The following is an 18,924-nucleotide window of genomic DNA, read 5'->3' as shown; positions in this document are numbered from 1 at the left end:
TCTACCTACAACACTATCCTTAGTGATCTTTTTTTCTTAAGTCAAATTATGCTTTAACATTATTTAAAACTTTATTTCTAAATTTAAAAGTATTAGATATATATGGTTTCTAAAATTAAAAATTAAAATATTTTAAAATTTATTTTAAAATAAAAATTATTTTAAATTTTAGAGATAAATACAAAAATTATGGTTTAATGTATAACTGTATACATAAATTTTAGGAATGGTTTAAAATTAATGTATAATTTTAAAAATATATACCCAAATAAAAGTAGAATTACAAATAATATATAATCCAAATAAATTATAATCAGAATGAAAAGATATTTATAATCAAACCAGAATAGTTACCTAATAAAGCCACGTATGATAAAATTATAAGCAGAATAGTTACCCGCAAAGGTAAAAGCCGAATTTGAAACATAGAATCTCTCTTTACCAACATTGACAAGACTTTGTTACCTCGTTCAGTCAATTATTGTATATAGAATCATCATATTTGTATCAATGCCAATATCTGGCTTAAAACAGAAATGTCAAGACGCACAAAAATTGAAGAATGGAAACAATATAGACACCCCCATTTTTTCACTACACCCTACTAAGAAAAACAAAAATGCGGGTTTATAAAGTTTTTCTTCTTTTCTTTTTCTCATTACAAATCTTGTTCTTGAATCCTAGTTGTTGTTTTCTTGCCTCTAACTTCAGTTCCTGCATTTCATCAAGTGCCATTTGAGTTGCTTCACATCAGACCGCTTCAGTGGCTTCAGCATGAACATCTTTGCACCTTCCTCCAAGCACCTGTTTCCACATACAATATACATACATTACAATCTTTTTAACATTATAATTCGTATTCATCAATGAATGACACGAGAACTTACTGACTGATACGAGTGGGTATGTTTTCGGAAGACATGATTATAACAGGGACTTCCTTGAGAATGGATGATTCCTGGTTTTAATTCAAAATGGTGAGTGAAATGAAAAAAGGGTACTTGCAAATGTTACTAATTAACAACTTTTGAGTAATGAAATGTTTAGTACCTTGATTTTCTTGAGCAGTTCATAGCCGGTCATTCCAGGCATGCAGTAATCTGTTATTATCATATTGACCTCAGAAACCTGTAAAACAAAGAAAAGACATAAAGACACAATCTTTATGATTTGATGAAAGGGATGGAGTTTTATTTTATGTTTTACTTACAGTGCCTTCCAATGTATCATTTCCCAGTCTCAAATATTCCACAGCCCTCAGTGCATTCTCTGCTGTAGTCACTGCAACACAACACAACCAAAAGAAATGAAATTCTTGGAAATAAAAAAGGTCCAAAACTGAAGGGTTAGAAAAGAAAAGAAAGATTGTACCTTTGCAAGCGGAGTTCTTGAGCAGTCTCTCAACCAGTTTCCTATCAATGAGGCTATCATCCACAACTAAAACATGGGGCTCATCTCCTAACTCCACCGCCATGTCCTTGGAACAGCTGCCACTTCCACCACCAGAACTAAGCATCCTATGCAATGAAAAATAAGAACCCTGACCACTTGTAAAGAAAAAGCAGCAAACCAAAACAATAAAGAAAGAAATGCAAAAGAAAAGTTGGAAAAACAAGAAGGGATGTGTTATGGGAGTAAATGAGAAAGGGAGGTATACTTATAGAGAAGGGACTGTTTGGAGAGGATATTTTTGGACGGGTCTGGGGAAAAAAAAGCCCAAGGAGATCACAAATATTTGGCTAATTTTTAAGAATATGCTAAAATATAGGTTTTTATTTATTTATCGATATATGCTATTTTTAAAGAGAGAAAGAAAAACACGTTATATAAGGTGCGTTTTCAATAATGTTTAGTGAAAATACGTTTTATAGGGCGCGTTCACATAAAAAAACTCAATTCTTTTGGTCAGATAGTTAAATGTTAGTGTTTTTATCCTTTAGTCTCAAATTCGATTTCTCTTTTACTCATATTTATATTTTCTATTTCATGTTGTTTTAAGCTTTTTCTAATAAATATTTTTAACACATTACCTTTTTTTGGTTAGATGGTTAGATAATTGTGATTTCATCTGTCAGTTCAGTTCGATTTCTCTTATAAGCATTTTAATATGTATTTTATTTCATTTTATTTTTATTTTTATTTCATCTCTTTTATTTATAAAATCAAATAATAAATATGTAATTATTTTTAAAAACATCAACCGATTCTTTTTATATATTTTTTATATATAATATTTATATGTCAAATTTTATTTTCTCCACCTATATTGTGGGGTATGGTGATTTCTAATATTATAAAATCATATAATTATTTCAAAAAAAAAAACATAAAACAACATGGATTAAAAAATACAAATGTGAGTAGGAGAGAAATTGAATCCGAGACTTAAAGGACAAAAATACTAACATTTAACCATGTGACCAAAAGAGCTGAGTTTTTTGTTGGCGTGGCTAAAAGCACATCCTATGAATAACTATTTTATGCATCGAGTTATTTGGAGCATCTTCCACATGTGCTGCAAACCTTGTGAATAACCCGTCAATTATAGCATCTCTAAAATGATTGTTGAATGCTAACAACTGTATTAAGATGAATAACAAAGAAAATAGAATGAAGACACTAAATCTTTTACTAGTATTATTTACTTGCCTTTGATCAGTACATGGATAGTATTTATACTTGTATGACTAGCTGCTGTTAACCACTTACTAACAATATTTCAGCCTGTATAACAAATTAGTAATAGACTAACAGAGTCTATATTCTAATATTTACCTAGCTTCACCAAGCTTCTCAATAGGTAAGACTTGAAGCAGACTATGAAACCAAGCAAAAGTGGAGACGTACAGTGGTTTTGTGAGAATGTTAGCGACTTGATCACAAGCAGGTACCTCACCGACAATGAGAGAACCATCAGCTACCTTTTTGAGAACAAAAAAAGATCAAGCTCAACATGTTTGAATTTGGAGTGCAATATCGGATTAGCTGCGACTATTACTGCACTAGAATTGTCACATCAAATAGCAGGTGGATCTGCAGAACGAAGCTGTAACTCTGTTAGCAAGGAGACTAATCAAATAACATCACTAGTAGCTGTAGTTAGACTCTGATATTCCGTCTTAGCCGTGGAGCAAGAAATAACTTGTTGTTTCTTAGAACACCATAAGACAAGTGTATGGCCAAAGTACACACAATAGCCTATTCTTGACCGGTGATCATCAAAATCTAGTCCCCAGTTGGCATCAGCATAACCAACTAAAGACAGCCTGTTTGTAGCACCCCAAACCCGGCCCAGACGTTAAGCCTGAATCCGACGTGCCACATTGAAGTCAAAAACCCGTGCTTCCTTTTCAGTGTTTTAAAAGCCGACTTTTGTCAAACTAACCAAGTGAATGGAAGCTGGGCACCAGGTAGGAAACCGTAAAAGAGAAGGTAAGCCATGAAGGCTGCTTAAGTACCAAGCTCTCCGATTGGATCCAATCCTAGACATGCCTACATCCACTGGCACACTTGGTTATAACAAGTTAAAATTTCTTTGAGTGATTATCTTTGGTAAATCGAATATTCGTGACGTCGTGTTATTTTAAAAAAAAAAACAAGTATTGTTTTGAAATCGCGCCCTAAGTCTAGCCCATTTGAATTATTATCCATCAATTTAAAGTTGTTTAAAATAATATAATCCCAGAAAATCAAAGAAGAAAATAAAGTTAAAATGGCCTTATTACAACCCAAAAATTAAATAGTAATTAAAAATAACTTAAGAAAACCAATCTCTTTTCAAACCCAAAAGTATTCACAATGGCCATTCGAATCCCCTCGGCTCCAAGTCACCCACATCAAGGCTCACCCAAGGTTAAAGAAGGGTGAGTTTGGGAAACTCAGTGTGTAAGGAAAACCCATTCAAAGCCCAAGTCGGCTCAAGCCCATTGGGCCTAAGCCCATTCAGTATAACAGTGATCTTGGGCTAGAGCCCTTTTCAGATTACAATAAACCGGGCCTTAGCCCTTATTCAGATAACAAGATGGCCCATAGGCCCATTTCAAAATACATGCAACATCAATAACATATACAAGCCCATTTGGGGAGACTACTCAACCCACCAACCACTACACTCCACCCGTACCAGCTATACACTCCATGTGGGAATAGCTCAACCCACCCAAATTTAACACTCCACAATTGCGGCCTTCTTTCTCGATTAATAGTAAATTGAGGCAAAGCCTCCAAGACGTGGACAAGCCACTTTCAGTACTTCCTCCGTCAATATCCCAGTCCCATGCATCAGATAATAACAACATGGCATGCAGTAAATAACAACAGTCAAACATGCATTTACATCAATTTAACCCTAGGGGTATTTCGGTAATTTATCTCCTAGGGTAAAACTGTAAATTTTCCACTTTTAAAGGTATTTTAGTAATTTATCTATTTTAGGGTTTTTCATGCATATTCCTACCTTTCACGTACTAATGAATCACTACTGAGGGTTCTTACTGATTGGGCCCGTTGGCCCATCATTCCAATTTTGGCCCATTAAGCCCAAAAATATCGAGGGCACATAAATCATGCACTTTGCGGTCCAAACATTGCAGCTTACCAAAAACATTAATCGATTTACCTCACGAGCATTCGCACACACTGCAAATCTACAAAATACCGATTTTGGCATTTCGCTTTTGCCGATCTAGACTAAGAAAGAGGGTGTTAGTTACACACTTGCTTATGCGATATCTTGACGAGATCCACACACGAATTGCCTACAATTGGATTACTAACACGTTAATCTAACTATTCAAATACGAACTACGTATTAACCCCTTACAATATTCGGCCAACCACACCTACAGATCTTAGTAAGCTTATAAGAAATCAATAAGAAACTCATTAACAAATTTTTGTCAATGTTTACCACATAATCGTAATTTCACTGCAAGCTGTCTCCCTGAGCAACAGTCACTAAATCATTTATAACTGGAGCTAAGAAACTCCAAATCAAGTGCCGTTAATTTTTCCTGAAAATAGACTCATATATCTTCTATCCATAAAATTTTTAGAATTTTTGGTTTAGCCAATCAATACCAGATTTTTCTCAGAGTTTCCCATGTTTCATTATTTGACTAATCTGACCACTCTTCATTACGAATCAAATTTCTCATTGTACAGAATTCAAAATATGTTCTCGTTTATTTCATTTGAAACTAGACTCATTAAGTTTTAATTACATAATTTATTCAGCTTCTAATTCATCTCCCACAATTTATGGTGATTTTCCAAAGTCACGTTACTGCTGCTGTCCCAAGCAGATTTATTACCAAATTCACTCTTTCACACATAACTTGCATGCATGTTATTTAAACATGTATATCACCAATCAATCATCACATATCTATGATTTTACTTAAGTATAATTTCCATTTCATCATTTTAAAGCACAACATGTTAGCCGATTTTTCCCTTAGCATCTAAGTCACATGCATGATCATTTGTTTGGCTCAACTTCACCTATCTTCCATTTTTTTCATCAAAAGAACATGAAACAACAACCATTTCCTTCATTTTAATTCATGATCAAATGCTCACAACACACCCAAAAACCAAAATATGCTTCAAGAGTTAAGGTAGAATTAAGAAGAATTCATGAACATCAAGATAGAAGCAAACTACCATTAATTTACCTTCAATTTTCTTCCCCAAGTGACCGAACATTCAAGAGCTTTCTCCTCTCCTTTGTCTTCTCTAACTTTCGGATATGATGAACAAAGATGGACAAAACTTTGTTCTTTTCACCCCGTTTTCTTTTAATAAAATTTCATATTTCATCCATTTAATTCTTTAATACAAAAGACATGAAATGCCCATCATGGAACATTTACCTAACCCATTATCATGGAACATTTACCTAACCCATTATCATGGAACATTTACCTAACCTATTATCATGGAACATTTACCTAACCCATTGTCATGAAACATTTACCAAACCCATTATCAATTTTCATCAATTTGTACCATAAATTATGGATATCAAGTGCACATATTGTCTTCAACAACATGATGGCCAGCCACTACTTGTAAAATGAGAGGTTTGACATGCAAATCCTCCTATTTTGCACTCCTATTTATTTGGCCACTACAAATTAGCCTATAGTATTTTCAAACATTTTCACATAGGTCCTATTTCATAATTTCGTCCCCTTTTTTTTATGGAACAAAAATTAATTAAAATTGTCGGGTTCTATCTTAAGCTTGGGCCTTCTAGAGGCCCACTAACATAATTAAACCTATGCCAACATTCACAGAATTCCTGAAAATTGGGGCGTTACAACTCTACCCCCCTTAAAGAAATTTCGGCCTCGAAATTTACCTGATCCAAATAGTTGAGGGTATTGTTGACGCATAGTCTCTTCTGATTCCCAAGTAGCTTCTTCCCTTCCATGATTATGCCACAGTACTTTTACCAACGAAACCGACTTCCTTCTTAGAACTTTAACCTCTCGATCTAAAATTTGTATGGGTTCTTCCTCAAAGGTCAAATCAGTCCTTACTTCAATCTCCTCCACTGGCACAATATGTGAGGGATCCGATCGATATCGTCTTAACATAGACACATGAAAAACGTCATGGATTCTGTCTAACTCTGGTGGTAACTCTAACTGATACGCTACTGGCCCTACCCGCTTAAGAACTCGATAATGCCCTATAAACCGCGGACTCAATTTGCCTTTCTTGCCGAATCTCAAGATTTTCTTCCAAGGTGAAACCTTTAAGAAAACCATATCCCCAACCGCGAACTCTATCTCTTTGCGCTTTAGGTCTGCATATGACTTCTGTCTATCAGATGCCTCCTTTAATCGATCTCTTATCAACTTAACCTTACTTTCAGTATCTGCCACCAACTCCGGTCCAAGCACTTGTCGTTCACCCAATTCTGTCCAACACGTAGGCGTACGACATCTCCATCCATAAAGTGCCTCATATGGAGCCATCTGAATACTTGCTTGGTAGCTGTTATTGTATGCAAACTCCGCCAATGGCAAGTAGTCCTCCCAACTCCCACGAAAATGGATGATACAACCCCTTAACATATCCTCTAAAATCTGAATAACCCTCTCCGACTGTCTATCTGTCTGTGGTTGAAAGGCAGTACTAAAATCCAAACATGTATCCAATGCCTCCTACAACTTCTTCCAGAACTGAGATGTAAACCTAGGGTCTCGGTCAGAAATAATCGACACTGGCACTCCATGTAGTCGCACTATCTCTGCCACATACAACCTAGCCAACTTTTGCAGGGAGTAATCAGATGTTGGTATGAAATGGGCAGATTTTGTTACCCTATCCACCACTACCCACACAGAATCTTTCTTGGTGGGTGTCAAAGGTAGCCCACTCACAAAGTCCATAGTGACTCTTTCCCATTTCCACAATGGAATTTTCACCGGTTGCAGTAATCCAAAAGTAAATTGATGTTCAGCTTTCACTTGCTGGCATGTCAGACATTTCCCCATGAACTCCGTTACTTCTCGTTTAAGCCCAGGCCACCAGTACAGTTCTCGTAAGTCGTGATACAACTTATTCCCTCCAAGATGCATGGCACAAAGTCATCCATGAGCTTTTTGCAATATTGACTGTCTCAAGTCAGAATCCTTCGGAACACAAATTCTTCCTCAGAAGCATAAAACTCCTTCAGTATTCAGTCCAAAATCCTCATTCTCACCCTTCTCAACTTGCTAAAACTGAAGAACTAACGAGTTATCCTTCAACTATTTTTCTTTAATCTCCTCAGTCCAAATAGGCCTCACTTGCAATTCTGCTAACAGACTTCCATCCTCAAACAGACTCAAACGTGCAAACAAGGCTCCCAAATCAGAAACAACCCTTCGACTCAACGCATCAGCCACCACGTTAGCCTTACCTGGGTGGTACTCAATCGAACAGTCGTAATCCTTAAGCAACTCTATCCATCTTCGTTGCCTAAGGTTTAACTTCTTCTGAGTTAACAGATACTTTAGGCTCTTATGGTCCGTGTATATGATACACTTTTCTCCATATAAGTAATGTCTCCAGATTTTTAACGCGAAGATCACTGCTGCCAACTCTAAGTCATGAGTCGGATAGTTCCCCTCATGAGGCTTAAGCTGTCGTGATGCATATGCAACCACCTTACCCTCTTGCATTAACACGCAGCCCAAACCCACGTGTGATGCGTTACTGTACACACTAAAATCCTTCCCAGACTCCAGCTGAATTAACACAAGTGCTTCAGTCAGAACTTTCTTCAACTTCTCAAAAGCTTCCTGCTGCTTCTTAATCCATACAAACGGTACTCCTTTCCTTATGAGTTTTGTCAGGAGTGCTGCCATAACAGAAAAACCTTCCACAAACCTTCTGTAGTATCCTGCCAGTCCTAGGAAACTCCGTATTTCCGACACTGACCTAGGCGGCTTCCACTCCAAAATTGCTTCAATTTTTCGAGGGTCCACCTTAATCTCCTCAGCAGAGACCACATGTCCTAAGAAGGTTACCTCCTTCAACCAAAATTCACACTTGCTGAACTTTGCAAAAAGTTCCTTCTTCCTTAACACTTGCGGCACTATACGGAGATACTCATTATGTTTCGCTTCATTTTCAGAATATACCAGGATATCGTCAATAATGACGACTACGAACTGATCAAAAAATGGTTGGAACACACGATTCATCAGATCCATAAATGCTACAGAGGCGTTAAATCCAAATGGCATAACCAGAAACTCGTAATGACCATACCGAGTCCTGAATGCCGTCTTATGGATATCTGCCTCCTTGACTCTTAACTGATGATATCCAGATCGAAGGTCGATCTTGGAAAATACAGAAGCTCCTCTAAGCTGGTCGAACTGATCATCAATCCTTAACAGTGGATACTTATTCTTAATCGTCAGTTTGTTCAACTGGCGATAATTAATGCACATACGCATCGTACCATCCTTCTTTTTCACGAATAGCACCGGTGCTCCCCATGGAGACACGCTTGGCCTAATGAAGCCCTTATCCAACAACTCTTGAATTTGAGCCTTTAACTCCACTAACTCCTTCAATGCCATCCTATACGGTGCGATGGACACGGGCGCCGTTCCAGGCAACAAATCTATTCCAAACTCAACTTCTCGGTTCGGAGGCAATCCTGGAAGCTCCTCTGGAAAAAACATCTTGGAAACTCCTTTACGGTCCTAACCTTATCCACTGTCAGTCCCTCCTCTTCTGACTAACTTACAAATGCCAAATAGACCTCACAACTTGTCCGAATCCACTTTTCGGCTCTTAATGCCGACACCACATTAGACAAATAATCCCTTCGCTCACCTATCACCATAACCTCCTCATCCTTCATGGTCCTTAAAACCATTCGTTTAGCAGCACAATCCAGAGTCACCTTATGCTTAACAAGCCAGTCCATTCCCAAAATGAGATCAAACTCTCCGAACGGTAACTCCATCAGATCTTCAGGAAAAATCTTACCTTGAGTTTCTAAGGGTACATCCCTATACAGTTTGTCTACCCTAACCGAGTGACCCAAAGGACTTAGTACAGATACCCCACTCACAATCTCTTCAGAGTGCACACCCAACGACCTAGATATGGCGCATGCAACATAGGAATGAGTAGATCCAACATCCACCAAGGCAGTATACGGCATGCTAGAAACCAAAAACGTACCAGTTATGACGTCAAGTGTGTCACACTCCTCGCGGCGACGAGTAGCATATACCAAAGCTGGCTGACAAGCCTCAGTGTTAATAGTACCCTTGCCAGGTGCCCCATATCTATGGCCATTGCTACCGCGACCTCGGCCATGACTTCTCGACGGCGACGGTCCACCTCGCACTGTTTGCACGGGTTGCACGGCCCTTTGTTCAACCACTTGAGCCTGAGCTGGCCTCTTAGGACAATCCCTAATATTATGTTCCTTTGATCCACAATGAAGACAAGCCCCAGAACATTTCCAACATTCCCCCAGATGCATTCTACCACAATCTCCACAAGCTTGTGGTCTAACAGTGTTCACTGGAACCGCTCGAACTGGTTCCTCCATCCTAGCTCTCTTAACATTCCAGTTTGCAGCACCAGTTGGTCCAGCATCTCTCCTGAACCGGTTTCGATCCCTATCGCGGTTCCTTCGTTCAGCTTGCTTCACATTTTCGTCTATCTTAGCCTTTTCTACCAGTACAGCAAAATCGCGCTCTCTCTGCTGAGCTATGAGCACCCTTAGCTCATCCTTGAGGCCATCCTCAAAGCGAACACTACACTCGTATTTGGTAGAGACAATACCATTAGCATACCGGCTCAATCGCAGAAACTCTACCTCATATTCAGCAATGGTCTTACCACCCTGGGTTAGGTTCAGGAATTCCTTCCTTCGCGTATCCACATAGCTAGCTCCGACATACTTCGCATTGAAGGACTGCTTAAACAACTCCCAAGTTACCCTCTTAGCTGGGGTACCCTCTCTCACAGTGATCCACCACTGATACGCCTCGTCCCGTAGTAAGGATACTGCTCCTTTTAACTTTTGCTCTACTGAGCAGTCCAAGTCATCCATAATCCGCTCCGTGGCTTCCAGCCAGTACTCAGCCACATTTGGGGCTACTCCAGATACACCCCTAAAAACTTCCGCTCTGTTGGCCCGGAGTCGCTCAAAAATGGACCCCCTATTCATGGGCTCGATATTAGCTCCGGCCACCCTTTCCAAAACTCTTAACATGGCCTAGGACAGAGCGTCATCCCCTGCGGCCCGATCATACGGCCCATTCCCATCCACCGGTGGTGGTCGTGCTACTCCAGCGGGTATGTGTTCAGAAGACGAAGATCCAGCTTGAGTACTACCTCGGCCTCGACTACGGCCTCTTCCCCGAGTAGCTCTCGTACTCATATCGATTTATCTGATTACGAATTTTATGCATTTAGTTTACTGTTTCCACTGTTTATTACAGAATATCTTATGAACAGATAAGGTTTCAGAGTTGTTCTCGGGTAACCACAATTTAGCTACTGTCTCAGTTTCCTAGGGCTTAGTTTACCCTACAATCTCAGTTTCGTAGCCTTTACGCTATATTATCTATAGTACTATCTCTAAGTTTAGTACTAACTACAGTACAGTTCAGTATATAAAACAGAATAGTACTTATAGCCTTGGTGCCGGAGATTCAATGTGCCACCTCATCAGTTTTCAGATAAATTCAAAAGATTTAGGCTTTTTGAAATCCATTTTCCAAACATTTGTGTAAAAAAAAAAACAAGTTCGGAGATTATCTCCTTTAAACAGAAAATTTATTTTCAAAAGTCAGGTTTTTCCAAAAATACCTTTTTTTTGGCATAAAGTTTTGAAAACCCTTTTTGGACCCGATCCACAGCTGAGTTGTTGCAACCTAGGCTCTGATACCACTAAATGTAGCACCCCAAACCCGGCCCAGACGTTAAGCCCGAATCCAACGTGCCACATTGAAGTCAAAAACCCGTGTTCCCTTTTCAGTGTTTTAAAAGCCGACTTTTGTTAAACTAACCAAGTGAATGGAAGCTAGGCACCAGGTAGGTATCCATAACAGAGGAGGTGAGCCATGAAGGCTGCTTAAGTACCAAGCTCTCCGATTGGATATAATCCTAGACATGCCTACATCCACTGGCACACTTGGTTATAACAAGTTAAAATTTCTTTGAGTGATTATGTTTGGTAAATCGAATATTCGTGACGTCGTGTTATTTAAAAAAAAAAGTATTGTTTTGAAATCGCGCCCTAAGTCTAGCCCATTTGAATTATTATCCATCAATTTAAAGTTGTTTAAAATAATATAATCCCGTAAAATCAAAGAAGAAAATAAAGTTAAAATGGCCTTATTACAACCCAAAATTAAATAGTAATTAAAAATAACTTAAGAAAACCAGTCTCTTTTCAAACCCAAAAGTATTCACAATGGCCACTCAATCCCTCCTACTCCAAGTCACCCACATCAAGGCTCACCTGCAAGGTTAAAGAAGGGTGAGTTTGGGGAAACTCGATGTGTAAGGAAAACCCATTCAAAGCCCAAGTCACTCAAGCCCATTGGGCCTAAGCCCATTCAGTAATAATGATATTGGGCGAGCCCTTTTCGATTTACAATAAACGGGCCTTAGCCCTTATTCAGATAACAAGATGGCCCATAGGCCCATTTCGAATACATGCAACATCAATAACATATACAAGCCTATTTGGGAGACTACTCAACCCACCAACCACTACACTCCACCCGTACCAGCCATACACTCCATGTGGGGAATAGCTCAACCCACCAAGCCCAACACTCCACAGTTGCCTCCACAAAAGCACTAGCAACCGGCGTGCCCACTAAACGATCCGGGCAGGCGAATGACGATACCAGCCATTAGATTAACCAAGTGCACCAAACACTTTGTCGCATGACTCTTGACTAGCACGAATAGGAGAAGCGCACGCCATGGTCAGAGCAGACAGACCACCGTAGTCATGGTTGAAGCAATAATAACATTGTTGCACCAGATGCCCATAGCGGCCACAGATCTGGCACTGAAGTTAAGACCTAAAACCTCACCCACGAGTACTAGAGGAAGGACGACCACCATGCATGAAGTCCTCCACCGATGTAGTCGAAGTGACTTCTACCATATGGGCATGAAAGGGGATGTCGTGCACCACGCGAGTTTGACGACTTTCGAGCTCTAGAAGCACATCAACAATTTTCTGCAATAGAAGAATTTCAGATGAGAACGATGCTAGAATTAGAACAGTATTGAGATGGAGTAAGTAACGTCCCTTATAAAAATCCTATCAATTCATAACCTTCAATGATCAATCAGATATGCTGTTGCCATTGCACAAAATTCCTTTATCTAACTTCACAGTGTCGTGACGAGGAAACAATTGAACCAAATGAGAATTGGAAAACGAGGGACTACTACGACCAGTTGAAGTAGAATCAGTGAAATTGGCTATGGATCTACAACAGAAGTGACCTCTAGGAAATTAGACGACTGATACCATGTTAAAAACTGTATTAGGATGAATAACAAAGAAAATAGAATGAACACACTAAATCTTTTACTAGTATTATTTGCTTGCCTTTGATCAATACATGGATAGTATTTATACTTGTATGGCAAGCTATTACTACTAACTGTTGCTAACCACTTATTAATAATATTCCAGCCTGTATAACAAATTAGTAATAGACTAACAGAGTCTATACTCTAATATTGAGAATAGTCTCTAAACCAGCTCTTATAGTATTTGCATTGTTTTCCCCCATTTTTGTATAAAATTTGAAACTCGAGTCTTTGTTACAGAGTTGCTTATCTCTACTTAGAGGGTCATTGTCTGCTACAAATACTTGTAAGTCATTGATTTCGAAGGATCCTTCATTCACAACTATCTCAGCTATTTCTTTTTTTGTAAGATGTATATAATGGAAGTTTGAATGAATCCATATCTCTCTCTTTTAAAACTCCTACAATACTTTAAGTTAATTTATTACTTTTAGATTTAAATGAATTATAAGGAGACCAAAATAGAAATAAAACATATAGCCTATGCAACCAAGTCAAGAAGGGATTTAGCAAGAAGCTCCCAACCATAATCTTCATCAGAGGGTTTTTCCTAACCAAAAAGGTTAGCACCATACGGCTTAGAAAACTTGTCAAGCCTTTTTGAAATTCGTCTACATAAGCTTTGATAACATTAGGATGACTTAATCTTGCCACATATATGTTCCCCTTATTGTTCTCCAACCCAACTAGGAGCTACGCATATGATCAAAATTGAATGAGATTAAAATAAAGCCATAACAAGTATTGAAGAGAATATCATTTGTTTTTCATTAAAAGAAAAAAATATATATATATTCAAGTGGACTATCACGACTAACCTTTGATAGCCAATGAAGTACGCTGGAAGAATGTACAAAGTGCAGGCTTCAGGTTGGAAAGAGTCTGTGATAGAAAGAACCTACAACTCCTCCTATAAAACACTTTTCCTGCATTGTATCTCCTCAATATTTCTTAAGCCTATCATAGAATCATGGCATTGACTTAAACACAAAATTGAAGTCATTTTCTGGGCGATCATTTAGAAGCACTTCAAACTCGTGTAACTTCAACTGTTCTTGTTGACATATCCTATGGACAGCGTCAATAATGTGCCATATAGCCATGAATGTGTTAGGACCCGAGGAACAACCTAAGTCTATCATTTTCATACATATTGGAATAGTTTTGTTGAACATAATTTTGATGGATTCTTACCTTCAAAACTATTTTTTTATGCAAGCATATTAGCACGATACTTTTTGAAACAAAAAAACACATATATCGGAAAATTGAATAATATTGAAAGAAAAAGATAAATGAAAGACGGAAAAAGACTTGTAAAACTGAATTGGCAGCATAGCTAATTTCCTGATCTGATACGTTCATACGAAGAATATTTTTTTTTTTGCTATTTTTGCTTAATTAGTTTCTTTACGAACTTGATGTAATGTAGCGTTTTCTCATGCTCTTACCATAGCACTCTACTTTATATATATATATATATATATATATATATATATATATATATATATATACGGATTTTTGAGTGTTGGCATTGTAACAGTAAAAAAAATTAAGAGGGGCCAACACTCAATTCTTTTTAACCTATAAATACCCTCCAAATTTTATTTCTTTCATTCATATTCTTCTCTTAAACTTCCACAATCTTTTTTGTTCTAAATTTATCAATATTCTCATTTAAATATATATATTTTAATTATCTCGTATTTTATTTGTTCGGATTAATTTCTCACAAATGGCCACCTCTCTAATTTGTTTCGCCGACAAGCATATTTTCGCTACCCCAACAATAGTGATAAGATGAAAATTTAAATTTCGTTATTTTCAATTATGTTAAATTTAATTAATATATTTTTGAGAAATTGAAATAATTTTTTATGTTATAAATAGATAGATGATCGTGTTTTAGAGGGGTTCATACATAATATGGGAAAGCCTCCGATCCTTAACATTCGTGGCTACTTGCAATAGGCTAGATTCTTGCATACGTCTCACATGCTCGGGGGTTGCAAACTAGATCCTATACTAATCAGTGGGTTGGTGGAAAGATGGAGGACATAAACACACACTTTCCACCTTCCACGCTGCAAATATACAATTACACTCGAGGATGTAGTATTATAACTCAATCTGCCAATGGATGGGCCAGTTTTCATGGGATCATTGATCATTCTTGATAAAGTGGACCTCTGCAGAGAAATGTTGGGGAAGGTCTCGAACAAGTTTGATGGTGGTCAGATATCGACCAACTAGTTGGAGGATAATTTTGAAGAGCTTCTTAAAGACCCAATAGAGGAGGTCATAGAACAATATGCCTGGGCATTCATCATGAGGTTAATCGGGGGAATTTTAATTCTTGATAAATCTTAAAATTTGGTGCAGTAAAGTGGATACTACATCTAGTAGACTTCAATCAATGCGAAAAGCTAAGCTGCAGATCTGCCATCTTGTCTACATTATACCAGGAGCTGCGTTGGGCCACGGTCCCAAATATGATGTCAATTAGTGGTTGCCTACTCTTGTTGCAGTCGTAGGCCTGGTGGTGACTACCGTTTCTATGTCCTAGTGTGATCGACCCATACGTGTTCATGTTGGTGACGAGGGAAACATTATTTATTAATAAATACGTAGTTTGTACAGTAAATATTTTTATTTATTATATGCTTAGACTAACATATCGCCTGTATAGGTGGAACCATAGGCCGAGTTACATAAGACTGCCCGAGGAGCTTAAAGATTTTAGGCTGTTGTTAGATCAATGCTTTGAAGCTGAGGTTAGTCACTTATTATTTTGAACCTATATTAATTACATAATGATTAGTAAAGAAAATTGTACGTAACGATATTTGCAATTCTGCTTTTTAGTTTGAATAGATGTCATATGTCGACACCGATATCATATCTTGCATCCTGTCAGAAGTGTTTGCCAATCGAGAAATATGGGATGCGAATGTGTTATTGATAGTGTACGCGATAGTGAAAATACATGAATTAGATAGGGTGTTGTGGCAGTTCGAGTGGACATACGGGGGAAGAATGACGAGGACTAGATAGAAAAGCACATCGAGCATGTTTAGGCTTGGGATCGTAGGATGGAATCCTTACTCGTCCGCAAACTATCTTTTTTAGCTGACATGACGACAGATATCGATTACATGACATGGTCCAGAGTCACCAACAAATTGTATCTGCTATCGCCAGAGGCGAGGAGCAGGGAAATTCGGCAGAAGAGGCAACAACGACTACCGTAGCAGCTGCTTAGGAAGGGACACGCCGCCTATGTCTATGCAATATCCAGGTCAGTTAGCTTCACTTATTCCTCTTCATTTCACTAACCCCATGTTTTTTTCACAAGCACCACACTACACACCACCGCCGTACGTGACTGGTTCTTCTGTTCCTGTAGGTACATATTTCGGGGCACCAATGCCCCTGCATTCTTCACCCCCATATCGATGTCGATGCCAACCCAGATGTCTAGCCAAATATCGATGCATGCATCGCCACCAATACGAATGCCCATACAGGAGTCGATGCTAATATCAATACCCGAGACAATATTGATGTACCTAGGATTTGGAGTACCTTATGGCTATACGTCGATAGTGACACAAACACCGCTCGCATCATTATTTTATCGGGGTGGCTTATCGGTGCAACCATTGGCTGCGAGAGTGAATGATACATAATGGGAGGTTAGGACAACACAACAATCGACCACGAAGGACAATGATGACATTGGTGACATTGAAGATATAGCCCAAGGACTAGTGCTAGGTGGGGGTGGCAGCAACGATGACACTAATGAGGAAGTTTAAAGGCCCGCACCTCCAGTTGTAGGCAGAAATCCTCTATGCAATGCATATATATATAACATAAATAAACTGAGGTTTTTTTGTTCGAACATCACATTTATCTTTATTACTATCTAACGTGAGTTATGCGTAAGTTAACAAGGAACACCTAAATAATGGAAGCATTGTAATGAATATATTATTTGGAACAAAATAATGCTATCGAAGCTAAAGCTTCAATGTACCCTTGTACAGAGAACATGTTGCCCCAAAGCATGTTCAGAAATCATATAATTTCATCTCACTCATGTTCCCTAGGTATTTTGCAAAGTTACTTTAACTTTAAGTAGGAAAGAAAAATGTTAGAGAAAGCCAACGCGCTTTCCTGCCATGTCAACAAGGAAGCTCCCCCAGCTGGGTGTGCTTTCTCTAACATTTTTCTTCTGCCCAAAGTTAAAAATACCTGACGCTTCGTATTTTTCAACCACTTTCAGCATGTTTTGAATATATCCTTCTAGTCTTGAGGCGCATTTTTGATTATGGGAAATTTTTACTTTGTAATCCAGCCCTTCCCTACGCTTATAAAAGTGGTCACACATGCTAAGCTTCATCGTCCCTCATCCTCCATCCCTTATCTCTAAAACATTTATGGGTGTTTAAGGGCATATAGAAGTTTGAGGGCATAATCATATGGAAAAACTCTAGGGTTTCCCACTATAATTAACATAATTATTTTTCTCAATTTCCAAGTGGACGATACCTTCAACCTTTTGAAGGCCGGCACCATCGTGGACGCAAGAGGACTCTCAGCCAGGGAGCGACTGTTGGAGTGTAGTAAAGGTGATACTCATTTTGGGGTGACCACGATTGTCATTATTAAACAATCTATTAATAACTACAACCGCTGCTGCTTCAACCCGAGTTTGATCTCTACTGTGTCAAAACATCCGCTCTCTACTTGATGACCCTTTTGTGTCCACCTCAGTGTCAGCCTTTGAATAAAATGAAAGATTAAAGATACCGATTGTTTGGAAATAGAGAAAAAAATTACATTGATTACACAGGAAATCTCTAGAACTTTTTCATATAATTATGACATTAATCTTATGTATAGTATATATAAGACATCATTTGCGGGTATCCAAAAAACTTGAACTCTTGACTGTGTAACGACCGTCACCTAGCCCCTGGTTATACTCGAACCCATGATCATATCACGACCGCCAATTGGGACCTCTACCTAGACTTCGACCCCTGATCGTATCAAGCACTGCCACCCCACGCGTTATCACATCCTTGACCCCTCAAATCTACCTATGAACTTCTTAGGTTTCAGTCATAACCCTAAATCAATTAAAAAACCCTAAACCTTAAAAAATTAAAACTCTAACCCTACCCTTAAAATATTAAAACCCTAACATTAAAAATTAAAAAAACTAATCCTAGGAGAGAGAAAAGGAAAGCACGTACAGTTGGGCATGCTTTCGCTTCTTTTAACAGGAAAGCGTGTTTAGCTGGATGCGCTTTCTTGCCACCTGTACGGAAAGCGTGTCCCAGTTGGACACGCTTTCCGTTTCTTTCTCTTAAAAACGACCTATTTCATTGAATAAAAAAATTGGCCTAAAAGCCTAATTAAAAAATTTTGCATTTACATCTAATTTAGCCCTATTTAAATGGCAATTTCAAAATTCTTTTCCAGTTTTCAACTATTAAATAATTAATTTTTTAAATTGAACTTTTAATTAAAATGAATACAATATTTTATTTGACCAGTTTTTTTTCTTTTAACTTTAAGACTATATGTTGATTGAAATTTAACTTTATTAGCATGGACATTATTGCAAATACAGGAAGAAGTGAGTTCGAGTGCGTTGGAGTGTATTATCCTCCTATTTATGGGTTGAGGAAGGACTATGAATAATTCTAGGTATTGTGTTAAAAAGAACATATATGATTAGAACCTATAATAAGATTCACATTTTTCAAATTCTTTTAATGTTTCATAGATTTTTTTTGTTTTCACTTTTCTTTTTAT

The 18,924-nt window shown here is 38.0% G+C and overlaps 1 protein-coding gene and 1 pseudogene across 1 annotated transcript; both read right to left on the bottom strand.

Annotated features, from left to right (window-relative positions):
• Positions 1–469: 469 nt before the first annotated feature.
• LOC108488734 (two-component response regulator ARR17-like) lies at positions 470–1,622 on the bottom strand. The gene is made up of 5 exons (XM_017793019.2): positions 1,372–1,622; positions 1,211–1,281; positions 1,051–1,128; positions 888–958; positions 470–804 (listed from the first exon to the last, which is right to left on the bottom strand). The coding sequence occupies exons 1-5, from the start codon at positions 1,514–1,516 to the stop codon at positions 708–710; spliced, it is 462 nt and encodes a 153-aa protein (XP_017648508.2). The 5' UTR covers positions 1,517–1,622; the 3' UTR covers positions 470–707.
• An 828-nt stretch (positions 1,623–2,450) lies between these two features.
• The window catches only part of LOC108488251 (probable methyltransferase TCM_000331), an 89,296-nt pseudogene continuing 72,822 nt past the window's right edge, over positions 2,451–18,924 (bottom strand).

Source organism: Gossypium arboreum, chromosome 10 (genome assembly GCF_025698485.1).
Source record: "Gossypium arboreum isolate Shixiya-1 chromosome 10, ASM2569848v2, whole genome shotgun sequence".
In the NCBI taxonomy this organism is placed as follows: domain Eukaryota; kingdom Viridiplantae; phylum Streptophyta; class Magnoliopsida; order Malvales; family Malvaceae; genus Gossypium; species Gossypium arboreum.
The sequence above is the reverse complement of the archived record's forward strand: the minus strand, read 5'-3'. Positions and strand labels throughout refer to the sequence as shown.